A 16,461-nucleotide genomic window follows, 5' to 3' on the forward strand; every position below is an offset into this window, starting at 1 on the left:
TTGAAAATGTTGCTTTCATCCCTCTGTTTACCCGAGTTCACCTAAGTGGGACAAATGTGATGTGCACTTTGAAAAACAAAGCGTGACTTTTACTCTTATTACAAAACGATGTCACGTGATTACACGTTTCTGCGTTTCAAAGGTTGGAAGTGTAACTGAAGATCTTGAATGATTGAAATGAGAATGTTGTGTGCCTGTGATATGTTAGATTTAACTTTACAAAGTTAGAGTTTGTGTAAAAAAAAAGGTGATCAATCAACCTTGCAACACAGGGGTAGCGACTCAGATATGACCAATCAGTTTCCATTGTCACTAATGGCACAGAAAGGGCAATTCCTATATCTAATTTAATTTGAACAATGCCATAATTTATCAGCTTGCTAACCCCTGCCATGAGTCGCATTTTCAACCATCCATCACCCGTTCATCATTTATGTTCAGGTCTAAGCACCTCAGTTTACTTTCACCTATTTTTTCTTTCAGTGAAGCCACTGGAAATCCAAATCCACAATAGCGTTCTAACTGTGTTAGCAGTATTAACTTTGGGTCCTATGTATATAATGGTAAGCATCTAAAATGTATTAGAAACTTGTTTATATCCAATATTGAAATTTTGTCAGTTAAGTTTCTGTGAACTAAATCTAGAGGGCTCTTTCCACCCGGCATTAGCGGCTAATTATTGACCGCTGCAGTTGTTAAGCATAGGCTGCTTTCGGCTATTTTTGGCTTTGAGAGATAGCTACGGGCGATTATCTATTTTGTACATCAGGTAGTGAGTATCTACAGGGGGAATTTAGTTAAGTAATATAGCACTAGCTAAACCAACCGAGCTGTAATTTAGCATTGCATTCATAGCCTAATAGAAGCATCTAAGCTAACGTTGCTGTGTATGCTAACTGCTATCTGTGATATTGCTAGCCAAGAATTTTTTAACTCACCATTGAAAGTATAGTATAGTATAGTAACTCACCATTGATAGTATATATATATAGTAGAGTATTTTCTGTTGGCAGAGCTTCCGATTCTGACCCGAACATACTGTTTAGGTCTAAACTATGCTAACTGTGACATGTGCCATTGCTGTGAAGATTATTCCGGAAGCTGTCAATCAAAAAGGGGTTGGCCACACCTCCACAGTCTTGAGAAATAGTCTAAACAGCAAAATTAGCAGTAGTTAGAATGTTCTCATTTTCACTCAGATTGCAGTTGAGGCTTAATTAGACTCTCAACTTTGTAGTCATATATGTATTTACATTATTACACGGTAAATTTCAAGACTTTTAGATACATTTTTATGCCAACAAATGCAAACATGACGACTCATTTTTGTCAATATTTAGCCATTGATGTACGGTTGTAGGGACTTGAAGACACAGACACGGTACCATTCACAAAAACTGACAGCAGCATGGAGTTTATTTCTTCCGGTGAGAGATTACAGTGTGTTATTTTACAAGAAAGCAAACATCAAACCATAGAAGAAGAAATGTGAAATAGCTTCGTGCTCTCTTGTCGGAGGAAACTGTCCGTGCAGTGTACGGTCAGGTGCAGTAAAGGCATGTTATTTTAGCCTCTGTGTTATTGCATTTAATCATAAGATCTAAGCACATACAAAATAAGAGTACGAAATATAAAGCGGGCAAGTAGGTCACACAAACTAGGTCAAAACATCTGATGAGGATCTAATTTGTGATAGTAGGCCCGATGTCATGTTTTGTTTCTGATAAACTCCCGTTTTTCGTATCCACTGCGTATCTATTTCCAAACCTTTGTAGAGCCAAAGGAAATGATAAACTATCACATCGGCATATGCAACACATTATTGACTCTTCCAAGAGATGACTGAGCGTGTTGACGCTGTTTGCCAGGACCACCAGCCAGGCTCATAGAGAAAAGCGTGTTTGATGTGTTCATAAAATGAATGACAGTTTCACTGCTGGAAAGATATCTCATTGTGTTGAATGATTGCAGTCATTAACGCTGGCGTTAGTATTCCCAGGGCTGAGACAAAACATTATGTCACGGATAGGGAGACATCCAAATAGCTGAACAATTAATTGGAGTCCCGGTCCGGCTTGAATGAATCAGGCTGCTCTGAGATAAATACAAAAAACAACAACACATTTTGAGCTGCAGATGAAACCTAAATAAATAGAAAAAACAGAACAAGTGTTGCTGCAGAGTCCCATACAGAGGCTTAATTAAACACCTATTTTCATCACGGCTGTGATTCAGTTGTAGGCAGGAGGCCACAGATAATCATAGCCATGCCGATATTCACTATAACATCACAACCTTGAGTGTGATATTGCTTTTATACAACAGTTACACAAGCGGCAAAAAGTAACAATCAACAACGTCATTACTTTTTGCTCCACCAACTCAACTAGTTCCTCAACTTAACTGAAACTGGACTTTTGTTGCCAAGCAACCCAAACATTCTCCTGCACTCTGTGTCTACAGGTTACCACAGATCAGCTGTTTTTATCATGTACATTTATCTGTTTGTTTTAATGTATCATCAACCAGTAAAAAAGGAATTGGTTATATGGTACAGATGTACCAGCTTGATCAATGTAACACATATCTGCTATAATTTTGATTAACAGTATTCAGAACATGAGTGATACACAGTAAAAATTCCCAGTGCTGTTATACTCTATATCAGCACTCATAGAATGCCTCTTGTCCAATCAGAGTACATGGTTGGAACTAACTGTTGTATATTATCAAATATGTGTAAAAGAGCCAATCAGGAGTCATTCACAGGATAACAATCAAATATAATAAAAAAAGAATAATTTTACAAGAAAAAAAAAACACTTTTACAATATGCAATTACACAATGTTAAAATGTTACGCCAGATTCCTTTAAGTGTCACTGGTTAAGCTGATTTTCCCACCAGCACCTGTTGGGTGCTTATGTGGCTCCCCATGACAAATGAAGATGGAATACACACAAGGGGATTGTCAAAAACAGACAAAATGATGACAAAAATACTGTAATTGTAATTGATTCGTTTTGTTCAACCATGAAACATCCGACATCATCATACACATAAAAACATTGCGGCTTCGAACTCTGTGTCTCCTGCAATAAGAATTCAACTCTTAAAGCGCTTTACGCCCACAGCGACATATTTTGGGGTGTAGTTCTGTTTGTTTGTCTCCCGCACTTCCTAGACAACAACGTCAACAACATCGCCTGTAATCTCTTTCCATTACTCAAGTGTGAGTGATCAGGGACTGCAATGCAATTAGATGGGAGGTAAAGGAATGATTTGATTGGTCAAAATTGATACCAGGCAGATTCACAGTTATTTTACCTCGTGATAGCACTCATCAAAGCTTCGCAGGTGCGTGATTGCTGTGTTTCCAAGAGTCAAAAGGAAAAACAGATTGTTGTGGAATAATCAAAGTGTGCTGGCTACAGAGATACTTAATTAAAAAATGTTTAAATTCAACCGGGACCTAATTCTAAGCATTGTTTTACAGAAAGATATCCCAACACAAACTCCTCTGTGCTTGGAGACCCTGTTGTTATTTGTGAATCTTTGCCATGATGAAATCTCCATTCATTAGGAAGAGACCATCCTCATTGTACAGCGATTAACTTGATGTGAAATGCTCTTATTTCCTATTTTCCAGGGCCTATTTGGATGTGAAAGAGCTGAAAGAGATCCTGCATTTGGATGGCTCGACTCACCTGAACGTCTTCTTTGCCAATTCCTCCGATGAAGACCTGGCAGGGGTTGCCACTTGGCCCTGGGACAAAGAAGCTCTCACACATTTGGGTAGGAGACAAATTCATACACATATGTGCATGCAGGAACACCAACATGCGCACACTTCTTTGGCAGCCCACATCGTTGAATTTGAGTAATTACGGGTCAAGCCCCGAGCAGTTTCTGTCTTCATCACAGCTCTAACAGGGAAGAAGGTGATAATGAAGCTAAGGAGGCCCATTAATAATGCATTGTCTGAATCTTACTCCACTTTTTAATTACACTACACTAGGAAAAGGCTTTTGTGTTGTTTGCATTGTTAATATCTTCCTTCTCTCAGGTGGAATCGTGCTGAACCCTTCCTTCTACGGCACATTCGGCCACACCGACACTATGGTCCACGAGATCGGCCACAGCCTTGGGCTTTACCACGTGTTTCGGGGTATATCAGAGATCGAGTCGTGTAACGATGCGTGTTTGGAGACCGAGCCCTCGATGGAGACCGGAGATCTGTGCGCCGACACCAACCCCACTCCCAAATACAAAGGCTGCCACGATCCTGAACCGGGCAACGAAACCTGCGGCTGTCGGCATTTCACGCACACGCCGTTTAACAACTACATGAGCTATGCAGGTGAGATGTAGCCTTCAACCTCAAGTGTGTTTTGCTACTTATGGTATCTGGGTAAAAATTGACAGTGATACCTCTCACATGCGGAAACTGACACAGAGAGATCACCCTAGGGGAATTTGTTGAGTCTGCGAGCATACTGAGACAGGTGTGGAATTAAGCAGAGGCATTTCAAGTTCCATGTTTTGGGCAGAACTTTAAAATACTGTCAAAGTTGTTTCCAAAAAATAAAAGATACTGCCAAATACAAAACGGCAACACCATCCTTTTTCCATCCATAACCCATTCCCCACTACCTCTGTCTCCTGCAGATGACGCCTGTACAGACTCCTTCACACTGAATCAGGTGGCCAGGATGCACTGCTACCTGGACCTCATCTACCAAACCTGGCAACCCGCCTCCAAGCCTCCTCCAGTGCCCATGGCACCCCAAGTGGTCGAGCAGCATCATAACTCCATCACACTGGAATGGTTTCCACCAATATCTGGACACTTTTACGACAGGTGAAATGAGCTACATAAGTTGCTAAACAGATGCGAGGGTGTATGCTAATAAAGTTGACAGAGATTTATTACGTTATTGTTTGAGCTTATATTATGTTAATGTAATTTTACATTAATGTATTTGTTTACCGACTACAACACCTTAAAGCGAGCCAAGAAATTGGAAGCACAATCTTAAATCACACCTAAACTCTGATGATTTATGGTATAGTTTTCCCTTGTTGTCATTGCAATGAATTATCGTGTAACAAAGTGTATTTGGCCTGTATCTAAGTTGGTTGCTGTGCCTGTCTGTTGGTTTCCTAGAGAAGTGGGATCAGTGTGTGATAAATGCACAGAGGGGAGAGTTCTACTGCAGTACGCCTCCAATTCTTCCTCCCCGAGACCGTGTGCCCCCTCTGGACATTGGTCCCCACGAGAGGCTGAAGGTACAGTACCAAGACTTTAAGCTATACGTAATGGTTTTTCGGATTCATGTCATTAAACAATGTCATTGTAAGATGATTGTGTACTCACTGATGCTTATTATAATAAATGTAAATATATGTCTCCTCGCTCATCCTCCACTCCGCGCTGATTCCCAGTCTTTAATCAGGTTCTTGATTATAATGAGCTGTTTCTATTTAAAGCATATTTAATACCAAAGCAAAGCCGCATCCACCTTAAACCCACCATTTACAGTGTGATTACCTAATATGAGGTTTCCTTTTTGTTGATTTTCTGAGTCAATACTTTGACATGCAAAAATTTTGGAAACTGACTCAACCTCAAAACATGCAAATGACTCACTGGATTCATGACACTTGGGTCGTGGGACAAATTGGAAGGATCGAGGAGGTCGATTCCCACTGGATGGTGCTGTATGGTACAATTCCCATATGACAGCTACGGCCCAAAACCCAAGGTTAAAGATCATGTCTTAGTGGTAATTCCCTCGCTTTTTTTAATTTGGCTTTAGGGGGATTTGAGTGCAATAAATGCCAAAAATAGTGGAATTTATTTAAAAAAAGCCAATTTTATCCCTTTTGTTTTTCTAGTCTGAGGTATTCATGCTGTAAAAATAGTTGTTGTACCATCTGTGCAGCTCTGATTTCTCTTTGTTCAAGCTGTTGTTCTCCCATATGTTGCACTTTCTGAAAGATATTTAGATAAATGTACTTTTAAAATCAAAGTCAGTTAAAAAAGACACCATGCCTTGTACGGTTGTGTGAAGACAAATGTCTTAGGCATTGCCTTGTTTCACACTAGTAAAATACTGTGTGGGGATTTGTGTAATAATATGGTGTTTTTTCTAGAAATTAGGTCCACACATCCACAGAGAACAGCAGATGTTTAAATGGAGCAATCCTCTACCTGCGGTATTGTCAAGCAAGCCTGTTGCTCAAAGAGCAAGTTCCTAATGGTTTTTGTTGTAGCCTTAATGTTTTGACAGTTTTAGTTTATTAACTCTAAAGGTGAGTTAAGCTAACGCTCCATGCTAACGCTCCAAAGAGGAAACAAATATGCAATAAGTAGGTCTCTTTAAGATGTATTTTCAAAAATTATGTTTAACTTTGACGACAGAAACTACTTCAATGAATTTGAGAATCATATCCTACCTCCGATAATATTAAAGAGCAGGAAAAAACAGCTACCTAATCGTGTCCAGCAAGCAACCAACTATCTTGCCGCATCATAACAGTAGACCCCCTTCAGCTAGTTAAGTGTGTAAAGCCACTAGCCTATTAGCTGTGCACTCACAATCAGACTGCAAGCACTCAAGGTAAAGACGGGTGAGTTAGCTATCACTTTAAGTTAGTACTTTTAGTCCCAAGATAGTCTGTAGTTCATATGTGAAAATGGCCGCTAAACGTCACTAAACTGAGCACTAGTGTTGCGCGAGCAAGCCTATTAGTAGCTAGCTTACTATTTAGCTAAGTTTGCTGAACTTAGCAAACTTTGCATTCTCTTTGTGAAGACAAAACATAAATTTAAAATGTGAACGTATTCAATGGTGTAAAATGTAAGTACATTTAGTCCACTTCATGCCACTGTGCACCCATTCCAATAACCTTTTGTGCATATTTTAAAAAACATTATAAATACAAGGACAGTCTGGCACAGACCCTTCACACAAACATGCAGGTGTTAGCGTCTGTCTGAACAAACCCATGCATACTGTGCCATTGTAGACCCTCATAAAATAAGTTTTTACTGAGTTACTACTTGCTAAGTTATTTCTTAGAAGCAGCACAGTCAATCAAAATGTATCCACACAGACCGCTGATTCGTTAACAGCTCGGAAACATGTTCTTCCACCGACTGACACCTGAATAATAACAGACAAAGCAATAACCTAACAACAGCACGCATAGGCTACCCCAAAAATGTTATACTAAGTAAGTGACAACATTATTTATGTCTCTATCTTTGTGTTTGACGCTTCCTCTGAATGTCTCACTGCATGTTCATGTCTCCCTGTGTGGATACTCTATAGATTCTAACATCACTGAGCCTTGCCTTCACACAGACTATAGTGTGTGTAGCAGGGGCAAGTCTGGGCTTGTCTAACATGCTGTGTGTGTAAACTGTACTCTATTTTCCCTCTTGGAAGGGGTCCCTGTTTGTGGCAGCTCCCCATTCCCTGCTAACTCTGCTTGGGCCAGCTTCTTACTGGATACTGCAGCTGCCGTTTCCTGCTGTGATGGCGAATATGTGTCTAGCAGTTTCTAACTTCCAACAGACATTCTGGCAAACTTCTGACTCTTACATAAAGTCAACTTAAGTGGCTGTATATTAGCTAGTCTCCAGCATCCTTATGTTGGAAGATAAGCACCTTAATGTGTAAATGCACTTGTGTGACTATGCAGGTGCGCCTACATGCATTCATCAGCATTCATGCATACACATAGCACCTGTTATCTAAGGATCTGTGAGCTGTGTCCTCACACTACTCCACTTGGAAACACTTGCGTGGTCAGAGAGAGCCAGAGTACCTCCCATAAATCTCGACTACTCTATGCCTTGGAGAAATATGCAAGAAAAAAAGGAGAAAACACACATGGATATGGATTCAGGGAGGGGGTAGGAGAGGTTGGGTGGGGTGGAAACCACCCAAGATAGTTAGGAGAATTGCATGTGGTTAGTGACATTCACAAGGGAGGTTCCTGGTTGATTGAAAACAGCAGTGTGCTTGAATGGAAGTGAAAGGTCCAGGATGTGTATGTACGCCATCAAATGTGTGTAGTATTTTGCAGATGGAGGTTCACTTCTGGAATAATGCTCTTCATATGCCTTTGCAGTAAATGAAAGGTAAACCACGTTTGCTTGTGTGTAAATTTGTGTGGATTTGCTGTAGAAATTTAAACCGCAATCATTTGGTTCGTCTGTAGGTTTGAGATACTGGAAGAAATGTAGTTTCTACTTCTTTATTTCTCTATGTAAAAACAGAGTGTTAAATGTATGCTATCCACAAACCAAATAAGGATATTTAACCGACAACAAAAAATATGCCTGATCCTTAATTTTAACATGATTTCTGACTCATCAGTTGTATGCATAATTTCCTTGATGTACACTGTAGCAAAGATGCCAAGGCCCATAGGTTTAAATATTCATAATGGCAATATTTTTCACAGATAATTCCTGGTAAATGTTCCTTAAATAATCAGAGTTTCACTGATTGGCTAATTCCTTTGATAGTCTGCAAAGAGACAACGTTACAGAACAAAGATATGTTCACTTGACCCCTTAATCAGTGGTAGAAAACACACAAAATATTGCTAACGTTGCTAACACTAGTCACCATCACTAGTCTCGTCCGATCAACTCATTTATCTTTTGATTTTTTTACACCAATATCTATAAATCAAACAAATCTGTGATGATGTGTACCCAAAAGTAGCACTTGTGTCAACTGCTCTACATGATAAAAAAAAACACCAGCTGCCAACAGCTATGACGGATTAACCTCTGAAATACTCTGAATGTAATATGATGTGACATTGGTTCCCAAGCAGTAGAGTGTCTATTGCCTTTGTAAAGCGTGTCTGTGAAGTGTCTCTCTGTTTGTGTGTGTGTGTGTGTGTGTGTCAGGGCAAAAGGGTTGGAGGGGGGTTGATGTCTGCCTTCTGAGTGAGGAAGTGTGTAACAGTGTGTGACAGTGAGTCATCGATAGTGAGAGCCAGAGCCAGACACTTCTTAGAAAGCATAAAGCGTGCATGCCCGGACATATCCCTGTCTGTTTATTCATCCGGCTCTCTGGACTTTTTGTGGATCGGGATGATTCTCGAGTGCAGAAGGATTATGGCGGGAAAAGTGAGCAGGCATTGGCATCAATGCTTACACGCCAACTAGTCAGTTTTTAGCTAATTCCTATGAGTTGCATAAAACATTGATCATGCTTTGTTTGAAACAGAGCACTATCTTTACCTTTGTATGGAAAGTTTAATTGGCTAGCACAGTTACTCATTATTGAATCCCCAGTTGCCTTATTTTGCCCAATTTTCACCTGACAAATGGATAATTGTTGTTTGGGGTCTGATAAGGCTGACCCTAGCAGGTGTATTACTGTCAATTCAGGCAGTACCCCCAATAAAAAAATACCTCAAAGCATTAACCACTGTGTAGCTCTGGAACGAAACAAGATAAAGGAATGCCATTATGGCCAACAGATGTTGAATCCTTCAAATATTAAATGGCTTCCAGGATGAAAATAAGCTTATAGTGTTGTGAGTTTTCACAATGAGTTCAACACTCAAAAAAATTCTGTTTCGTCAGGCAAAAATGTTAAACTAGGCTCAACTTTTTGTCCAGCGCAATCGAGCATCATTCAGCAAGGCACTAAGCTGGCTAGCGGAATATGTCGTGGGAACAATCCTGGTACAGTCCATTACAGTGTAATGGGTATGTTGTGTTTCTACTCTTACCCACTGATCATCATCATCGCAATGAAAGATAAATGTAAATCAAATTGTACGATCCAATTTTTTGGTCGCTACCATAAGCGATGCCAGAGTAAGGAGGTGGCAAGTTCTTTTATTGCTGGTTGCTGGTGTGTTTATATTTTTTTTTTGGAAATGGTGGCCCACCAGCCCCCGATTTTCCACAATTCAGTCTTAATAATTGTATAATTGTACTCTGGAAGCAACAGTGAGCTTCCTTTCCATGAAGGATACCAATGCAAATCCCCAAAATGACAGTGACATATTCCTTGTCCATTTCAGTCACATTTGTCTAGACCTTTACCTGTGGTTATTGGATACTGCAGAGGTTTCAAGACTACCAAAACAATGGCCAATGTTGCGCCAATTAAACTGAAGTGCTGCTTGACGTATTTCACTCATTTTATCAAAACTGGGTGTTTTTGTCGGCAGACTAATACCACGATGGGATCAGCTCATCAACTGAAAATGAATGGCTCTTTGAAAGCCCAGGTCTGGATGGTTCAGTCACCTTGAGGCCCCCTCGCTCTGCTCCAAGGGAACTATAGGTCAAACACTTCAGGGTCTGTTTATGTAGAAGTAAGCAGCTGATTAATTTTTAGTTCTGCTGCAAAGTCCTGAGACATTGATACAGAAAGGAATATTCTTCTCTTCAGTGGGAATTTGATGGCCTGTTGCAGGTAGCTGCACTGTCAACAGTTGAGCAGATAATTAAATATGAATCATCATGGTTTGGATGTGGGATTTCAAATGATTTCCTTGTACAACTTGTACTGTAAATCCCAGATACATCTTTGAAATACAGCTTACATTGCCTTAGGTTACATAGTGGATGACACCCATGTTCTGTCTCCTCTTAAATCTCCAACCACATTAGCAACAGCGCCAGAGCAGGAGTAGGGCCCATCATAACAGCTGACATTACAAAATATTTTCAGTGGCTACAGCTCCTTTCCTTGCAAACTCAATGAAAATGTACCCAGAAATCCAGGACTACACGAGCTGAGCAAAGCCAAGCTCTTGGAGTATCTTGGTTCACTCTCTCCCAGCCTTCCCCCTCTTTCCCCCCCTCCCTCTCCTTCTCTTTCTCTCTGTCTCTCGTTTTCTTTAATTCACCTCCACTCTGGCCACACACACACTTACAGTACAATAATAAATGTGTTGAGATAATGTGGCTTGGAAACCGTATTCAGTCCTCACTTGATTAAACACTGGAATTTTGCACGGTGCCCAGAAATGAGGTTAGCAAATGGCTTCGTTGGTTGCCAGCTTGGAAATGCACAAAAGGAAATCGAGGGAGAACATAGTGTCTGCTGCTTGCTGGCTTCTAAAAGTGCTTGATGAATGTTAGTGTACGTCACTTGGGATAATGCGAGTTAGCTGTGTGTGGACTCCAAATATGGCTGGAGTGTGACTGTTAGAGGTTGTAATGACTGTGCTGAAGTGAGAACCCTGCACAGGCCCCTCTCGAAAGGTACACACCTCAGCTCTGCCTTTCCTCTGCAGATTGACTCACAATGAACTCTCAGTTTCACCTCTACCTTGATGTTGCAAGAAGTGTGGGTACACTGACAAGATCACTGATGCAAATATTTGATCTGTCAGCACTCATGAAAGAGCTAATAGCTTAACAACGTAGTATCTTTCTTACCTATTCAGAGGGCTTTTTTGCATCCTTTGAGGGATCTGAAGACCTTTAGCATTTACAATTAATCTTTTTTAAGGTTCATCCTGTAGATCCAGTTTAGCTTACCATAAGTGGCCCACCAGGCTGCTCGCATTCCAGGCCATTCCAAGCCATTCCCAGCCATGGAAGTAGGGTTTTTACCCATTCAGAATTTGAGAATAGGTTGAGATGCTTTTGGCCCCAAGACCTCAAATCATTTGCTTTACCAAAAACTGCAAGACCTGGAGCGCCAATAACACTCATTCATTATTTTATGGGGAAGGGGATGGCCAGTTTCTTTCATTTGTTTGACACTGTATCTCCTTTTGTAACTTTATCCTACAGGCCCTCCAGATGTGGAGCAGGCTTGTGAGCCGAGTGTGCGCACCTGGAGTCCGAACGCAGGAATCGAGCAAGGTGTCGTTGGCCTGTCGGAGTGCCCCCTCCAGGGCTGCATGCTCCAGCTAGAGTTCCTCTACCCGCTGGTACCAGACTCCCTGACTGTGTGGGTAACGTTCTTCAGCCCTGAGGAAACAGCGCTGCCAGCAATCCACAACATCTTGCTACTGACCGTCAGCGGGAACAACATTTCATTGGGCCCCAGCAACGTCTTCTGTGACACGCCGCTGACTCTGAAGCTGGACATAGAAGAAGAGGTGTACGGGGTACAGTTTTTCACAATGGAGCAACACCTAGAGATTGATGCCACCCTCTTGGCATCCAAATCAGACTGCGCACTTTGTAGGCATTGCCAACCACTGCGCTACCACCTGTTGCGCCAACCGCCCTTCAACCATGCACCACATGGCCTGTTGTTGAATAAACCTACCCGCCGATACACAGACAGGTGAGTGACCTGGTAGGTGAATATTATTGCACAAAGATCCACATCTGAATGTGTCAGCAAGATGCATAAAACTCAATTTGGTTTGGTCTTTGTTGAGGTTTGCAAGACCAACATTTCCTCGTGGCAGAGGAAGAGTCATGAGAGAAGAGAAAAGACGTCTTTACTACAATGAAACTCTTGTTTCTGTCCAAAGTATTTTGTGTAATGAATTTAGAATTGCTGAGTGATTGCCATTTAGCTTCCTGCTTAAGTAATGTTATTTGGAGATTTTGGATGGACCAGTCAGATGGTGTTTATCTATCTGTGGAAAGTATTCTTAAAAATATGTTGGTGTAATACCAGATATCCTTTTCAATACCCTCAGGAGCGTCAGCAAGCAACCCCTGCTTCTGCAGTTTCAAATCTGCAGCCCAACATTTGTTTCCTAAGTCACAGGTCAATGGCTGCCCACATTTGTTTTTTCCCATGTTCCATGAAGCAAAGGCAAACAGATGGCTTGTTAAAGGTATTATCTGCACACTGTGGTGAGAGTTTAGTGCTTTGCTTTCATGGAATGTGCTGACTCGGTAAAGATTGTGCTATACATGGCACCGCTGCGTGTTATGCCATCTCACTATCGTGCTGTCAGCGCGGTTCACATGAGAAGGAAAGTGCTTGATAACAGGCAAAACGGTGAGTATGCATGTTATGCAAGATGAAGCAATGATACCTAAGTTCCATAAAGTGGCCTTACACAATATCCTGATTGAATGGCAGTGTCTGTGGAAGGATGTCTGCAGCAGAGACGTATTTATTTGGGGGTTTTGGCACACTTGAGTGATTATTGATGTACTGTAGGTAGTTTCGCTGCTGTGGTATATTATACTAGCTGTGGTTGCATTCCAGTGGTGGTGGTCAGTGGCACTGGCTGACTATTTGCTGCAGTGCGAGCATATGGGATCTTGTCTCTGTTAGACGGTCGGAGAAGGTTTGTAACAAGTAAGGAGTGTACTCCAGCCAACGAAATCTTAAACTTATTTCACTGGAGAATAAGTGTAACAATAAAAACTTACGTTGTTGGTTTTATGGAAGCGTATACTTAAGAAAGGTTCAGAATGAAACATCAATTTGAAGTAAGAGAGAACATGATAAAGGAGAAGTTTGTGGGGATAATTTACTTAGTCACTATTGGTTAAATGATCAATGTATTTACTCAGCATCTAACTAAGTTACGCGTGAGGATTCAGAGGGAACCAGTATGTGAGTGTTTTACTATGCTTTGGGGTCAATCTCCATGTCATGACACTAATCAAACCAAAGAAATTGAAATGTTAACAGCTTTCGGTGTTTACTACTGCTGTGGTCTCTTCAACAAACTGAAAAGAGTTTGTCCAAAAGAAGCCCCATCACATTCACTGTCTCACAACAAACAGATCCTGTGACATGCTAAGGATATAAGAGCAAAGTTCACTCAGATGTTTTGGCATGCCACAAATCCAACGTTAAGTGCTCCGTTTGATCGCCCCAGTCCAGCTGCTAAAATGCTCTTGTTGACCACACAGTAAGCCGCTTCTTCTTCTTGCAACATGTTTCCACGGGGCTGGGTAGAGCGATGGAGGTCTAGATGTGGGGGGTGATTGACCTCCGGCTGTCGGGCCACAGGCCTTCACCTGAACTGGGGCAAACTGAGCAAGAGGACAACTGACATCTTGGCTTCTTTGGCTCCAACCATGGGTGGTGGTTTGTTTGGAATGGCTAAGGGCTGGGAGGTCAGAGTGACAGAGTAAATTATGCCGGGGAGTAAGAAGAAGGGTGAAGTGAAGAGGAGACGCAGGGGTGGAAGGTTGGACCAGTTGGGGGTAAATCATTGCAAGGCTCAAGGGGGCCAATAGGTGATGGAAGAGAACATTAGGGGGTCGAGAAAGTATGAAGAGAGAGGGTAGAAGGATTGGGTTAGTTTGACCCCATTCCTCTGAGGCACCCCGGCCCATGGGCTAATCCTCTTCCTGATGTGGGTCTCAGAGCTTTCATTCAGTCAAAGCCTATCACAGAGCTGATGTGAAGACACCTCCCGGCCAAAAGAGAGAGAGGGGCCCACACCCCTCTGTAATCGGACTCTTCCCTGGTCCTGCACAACAACTCTTCCCAATTATATCCCCCCCCATTCAATCCTTAACTCCTCTGCTGACAAGTCAAGTCTGCTGTTGCTTCAGCACAGTCCTTATGTCTCTTCTTGAAAAGTAGATGCAAGGTCTGCTTTTGTTATGTTTTTTTGCGCTAACAAATAGTAGCTAATTGTTTAAGGTAGCTTTGTGTCGGAGATGTTCTGCTTTAACTTTTTAGAGTTGAGTATTGGCTGCTACCAAGTACCCTTCCGATACGAGTGCACATTGTCCACATATTGACTGCCTTTACACCCTCTTCTAGCGCTGCATTGTTGTTTTTGTTGATTGTTATTGTTGTATATGCAACACTTTTTATTGCCCCATAAATTCAAATTCCCTCTCATCACTCATTGATTTTACTTCTTAACATCCCGCCACCCCCGCCCTCAAAGGAAGTTGGACATTCAGAAATGAGCCTTGCGTAATCCTCCTAATATGAACCATATTCAAGAGTTGCAGACAGAGTGAACAGAGAAGACCTCGTGGGGAGTCTCTGGATGTCTGGTGCACTCAACAGAGCTTCCCCAGCCTTCTGTTTTCTGGGATAAGAAACAGATACATTATATAGGAATGAATCTGATATACTAGACTGCTACTACTAGATGTGGGTTGGCAGGTTTGTTAGTGCGCATGTTAGACTTATCAGCAGTCTAATGCTATATTAAAAACAAGCTTCACCTTTGTTGTGTTTTATTTGTGTGTTTGCAAGCTGTAATTCAGGTAAGTAGTGAAGGTTTAGGGAGGACTTTGGTATTGGCGTTCTATCTTAAGTTTAGTTTTATTGATGGTCTATCCATGTCGCAAAGATGTGGCTGTTAATGCAGAAGCAAGCTGCTGACTACAGCACCATAGACTCCTTCTTATAAAGCATATTTACCATTGTATCATCAGTTTGTTTATCTGTGTAAAACTGCAGTGAAACCTCAAATGAATGTCAGCTGCCACACTGACAAAGGCAGTATTGCCCTGTTTGTTGTTCTTGCAAGCTCAATTCACGATATTTTCTCAACTTCCTTAAATTTATCTGCTTTTCTCATCTGGGATCTCTCAGCCAAGAGCAACAAACAGCTACAGAGTGGAAACACATCCATATGCATGCTCACACATAAGTCCAGTACGCACATAAGTGAAGGCAGGAACACACGCGGATGATCACAGACACACACCGACGCTGTTCTTGCTCTCAGTGGCAGGCACGTACATTAGCACATGCTTCCGTGTGTAATCACCTGGTGCTATCAAAACATCTTTGAAAGGCATATTACAGTTCCTGACTTTGAGCGTGAGCCAAGATAAAACCTCGTTTCCTACAGGGGTCTTCAGAGGAATGTCTCTATGTACAAAGAAGCAACAAGGATGGAATCTTATCACGTGACACCTCATCTGTGACCTTTTGTAGTATGACTTACACATCATATAATACTCAATCAGTTAGAGATAAGAGCGTAGTAAAATGAAGTCTTGAATGCAGCCAGAAGTCATGCCTGGATATAAAGGATGTTCTGATACCTTTTGTTCCTTCTACGATTCTGTGACCTACTATATAAATATCGGCCGATACCGTGTATCCCTCCGATAACAACAGAATTTAAAAAATACATATTTTTAGTAGTTAAAGTTTTGCTTTGACACTCTCCACCCGAAAAATATTGATCTGTCAATGAAGATAAAGGTTAAACAATCGATACATACCCACGATTCTGCCAGAGCCATGACATGTTTATGCAGATGTCAATGAATTAACTCGGATGCAATAAAAACAGCTCTCAGCCACTACTACTTCCTGATTAATGGTCACATGACATGACTACCTGTAACTGACTTCCTATTATTCTTAAAGTGACGACACTGACAAAAACAAAAAATTGCATTATAACGCAGAAACAAGACGTCAACCATATTAACTTAACCACACAGATACATCTGCATCAGGTATTTAATTCAATATCTTCCTGCCTTTACCTCAGCTTGGCTTTACTAGCTTTACTAGCTTAGTCATTACTAATTGCAAACAGGGTGAAA

At 41.4% G+C, this 16,461-nt stretch overlaps 1 protein-coding gene across 1 annotated transcript in view; it reads left to right on the top strand.

The window, feature by feature from the left end:
• Positions 1-16,461, top strand: part of pappaa (pregnancy-associated plasma protein A, pappalysin 1a) — a 92,768-nt gene that overhangs the window by 12,041 nt on the left and 64,266 nt on the right. Inside the window, exons 3-7 of the mRNA XM_069673515.1 lie at positions 3,649-3,794; positions 4,066-4,359; positions 4,668-4,860; positions 5,167-5,288; positions 11,794-12,295. Of these exons, the coding sequence (XP_069529616.1) occupies positions 3,649-3,794; positions 4,066-4,359; positions 4,668-4,860; positions 5,167-5,288; positions 11,794-12,295 (1,257 nt within the window). The remainder of the gene's footprint in view (positions 1-3,648; positions 3,795-4,065; positions 4,360-4,667; positions 4,861-5,166; positions 5,289-11,793; positions 12,296-16,461) is intronic.

Source organism: Semicossyphus pulcher, unplaced genomic scaffold, assembly GCF_022749685.1.
Source record: "Semicossyphus pulcher isolate SPU_LCO1_2020_fin unplaced genomic scaffold, fSemPul1.0.p SCAF_22, whole genome shotgun sequence".
Classification (NCBI taxonomy): Eukaryota; Metazoa; Chordata; class Actinopteri; order Labriformes; family Labridae; genus Semicossyphus; species Semicossyphus pulcher.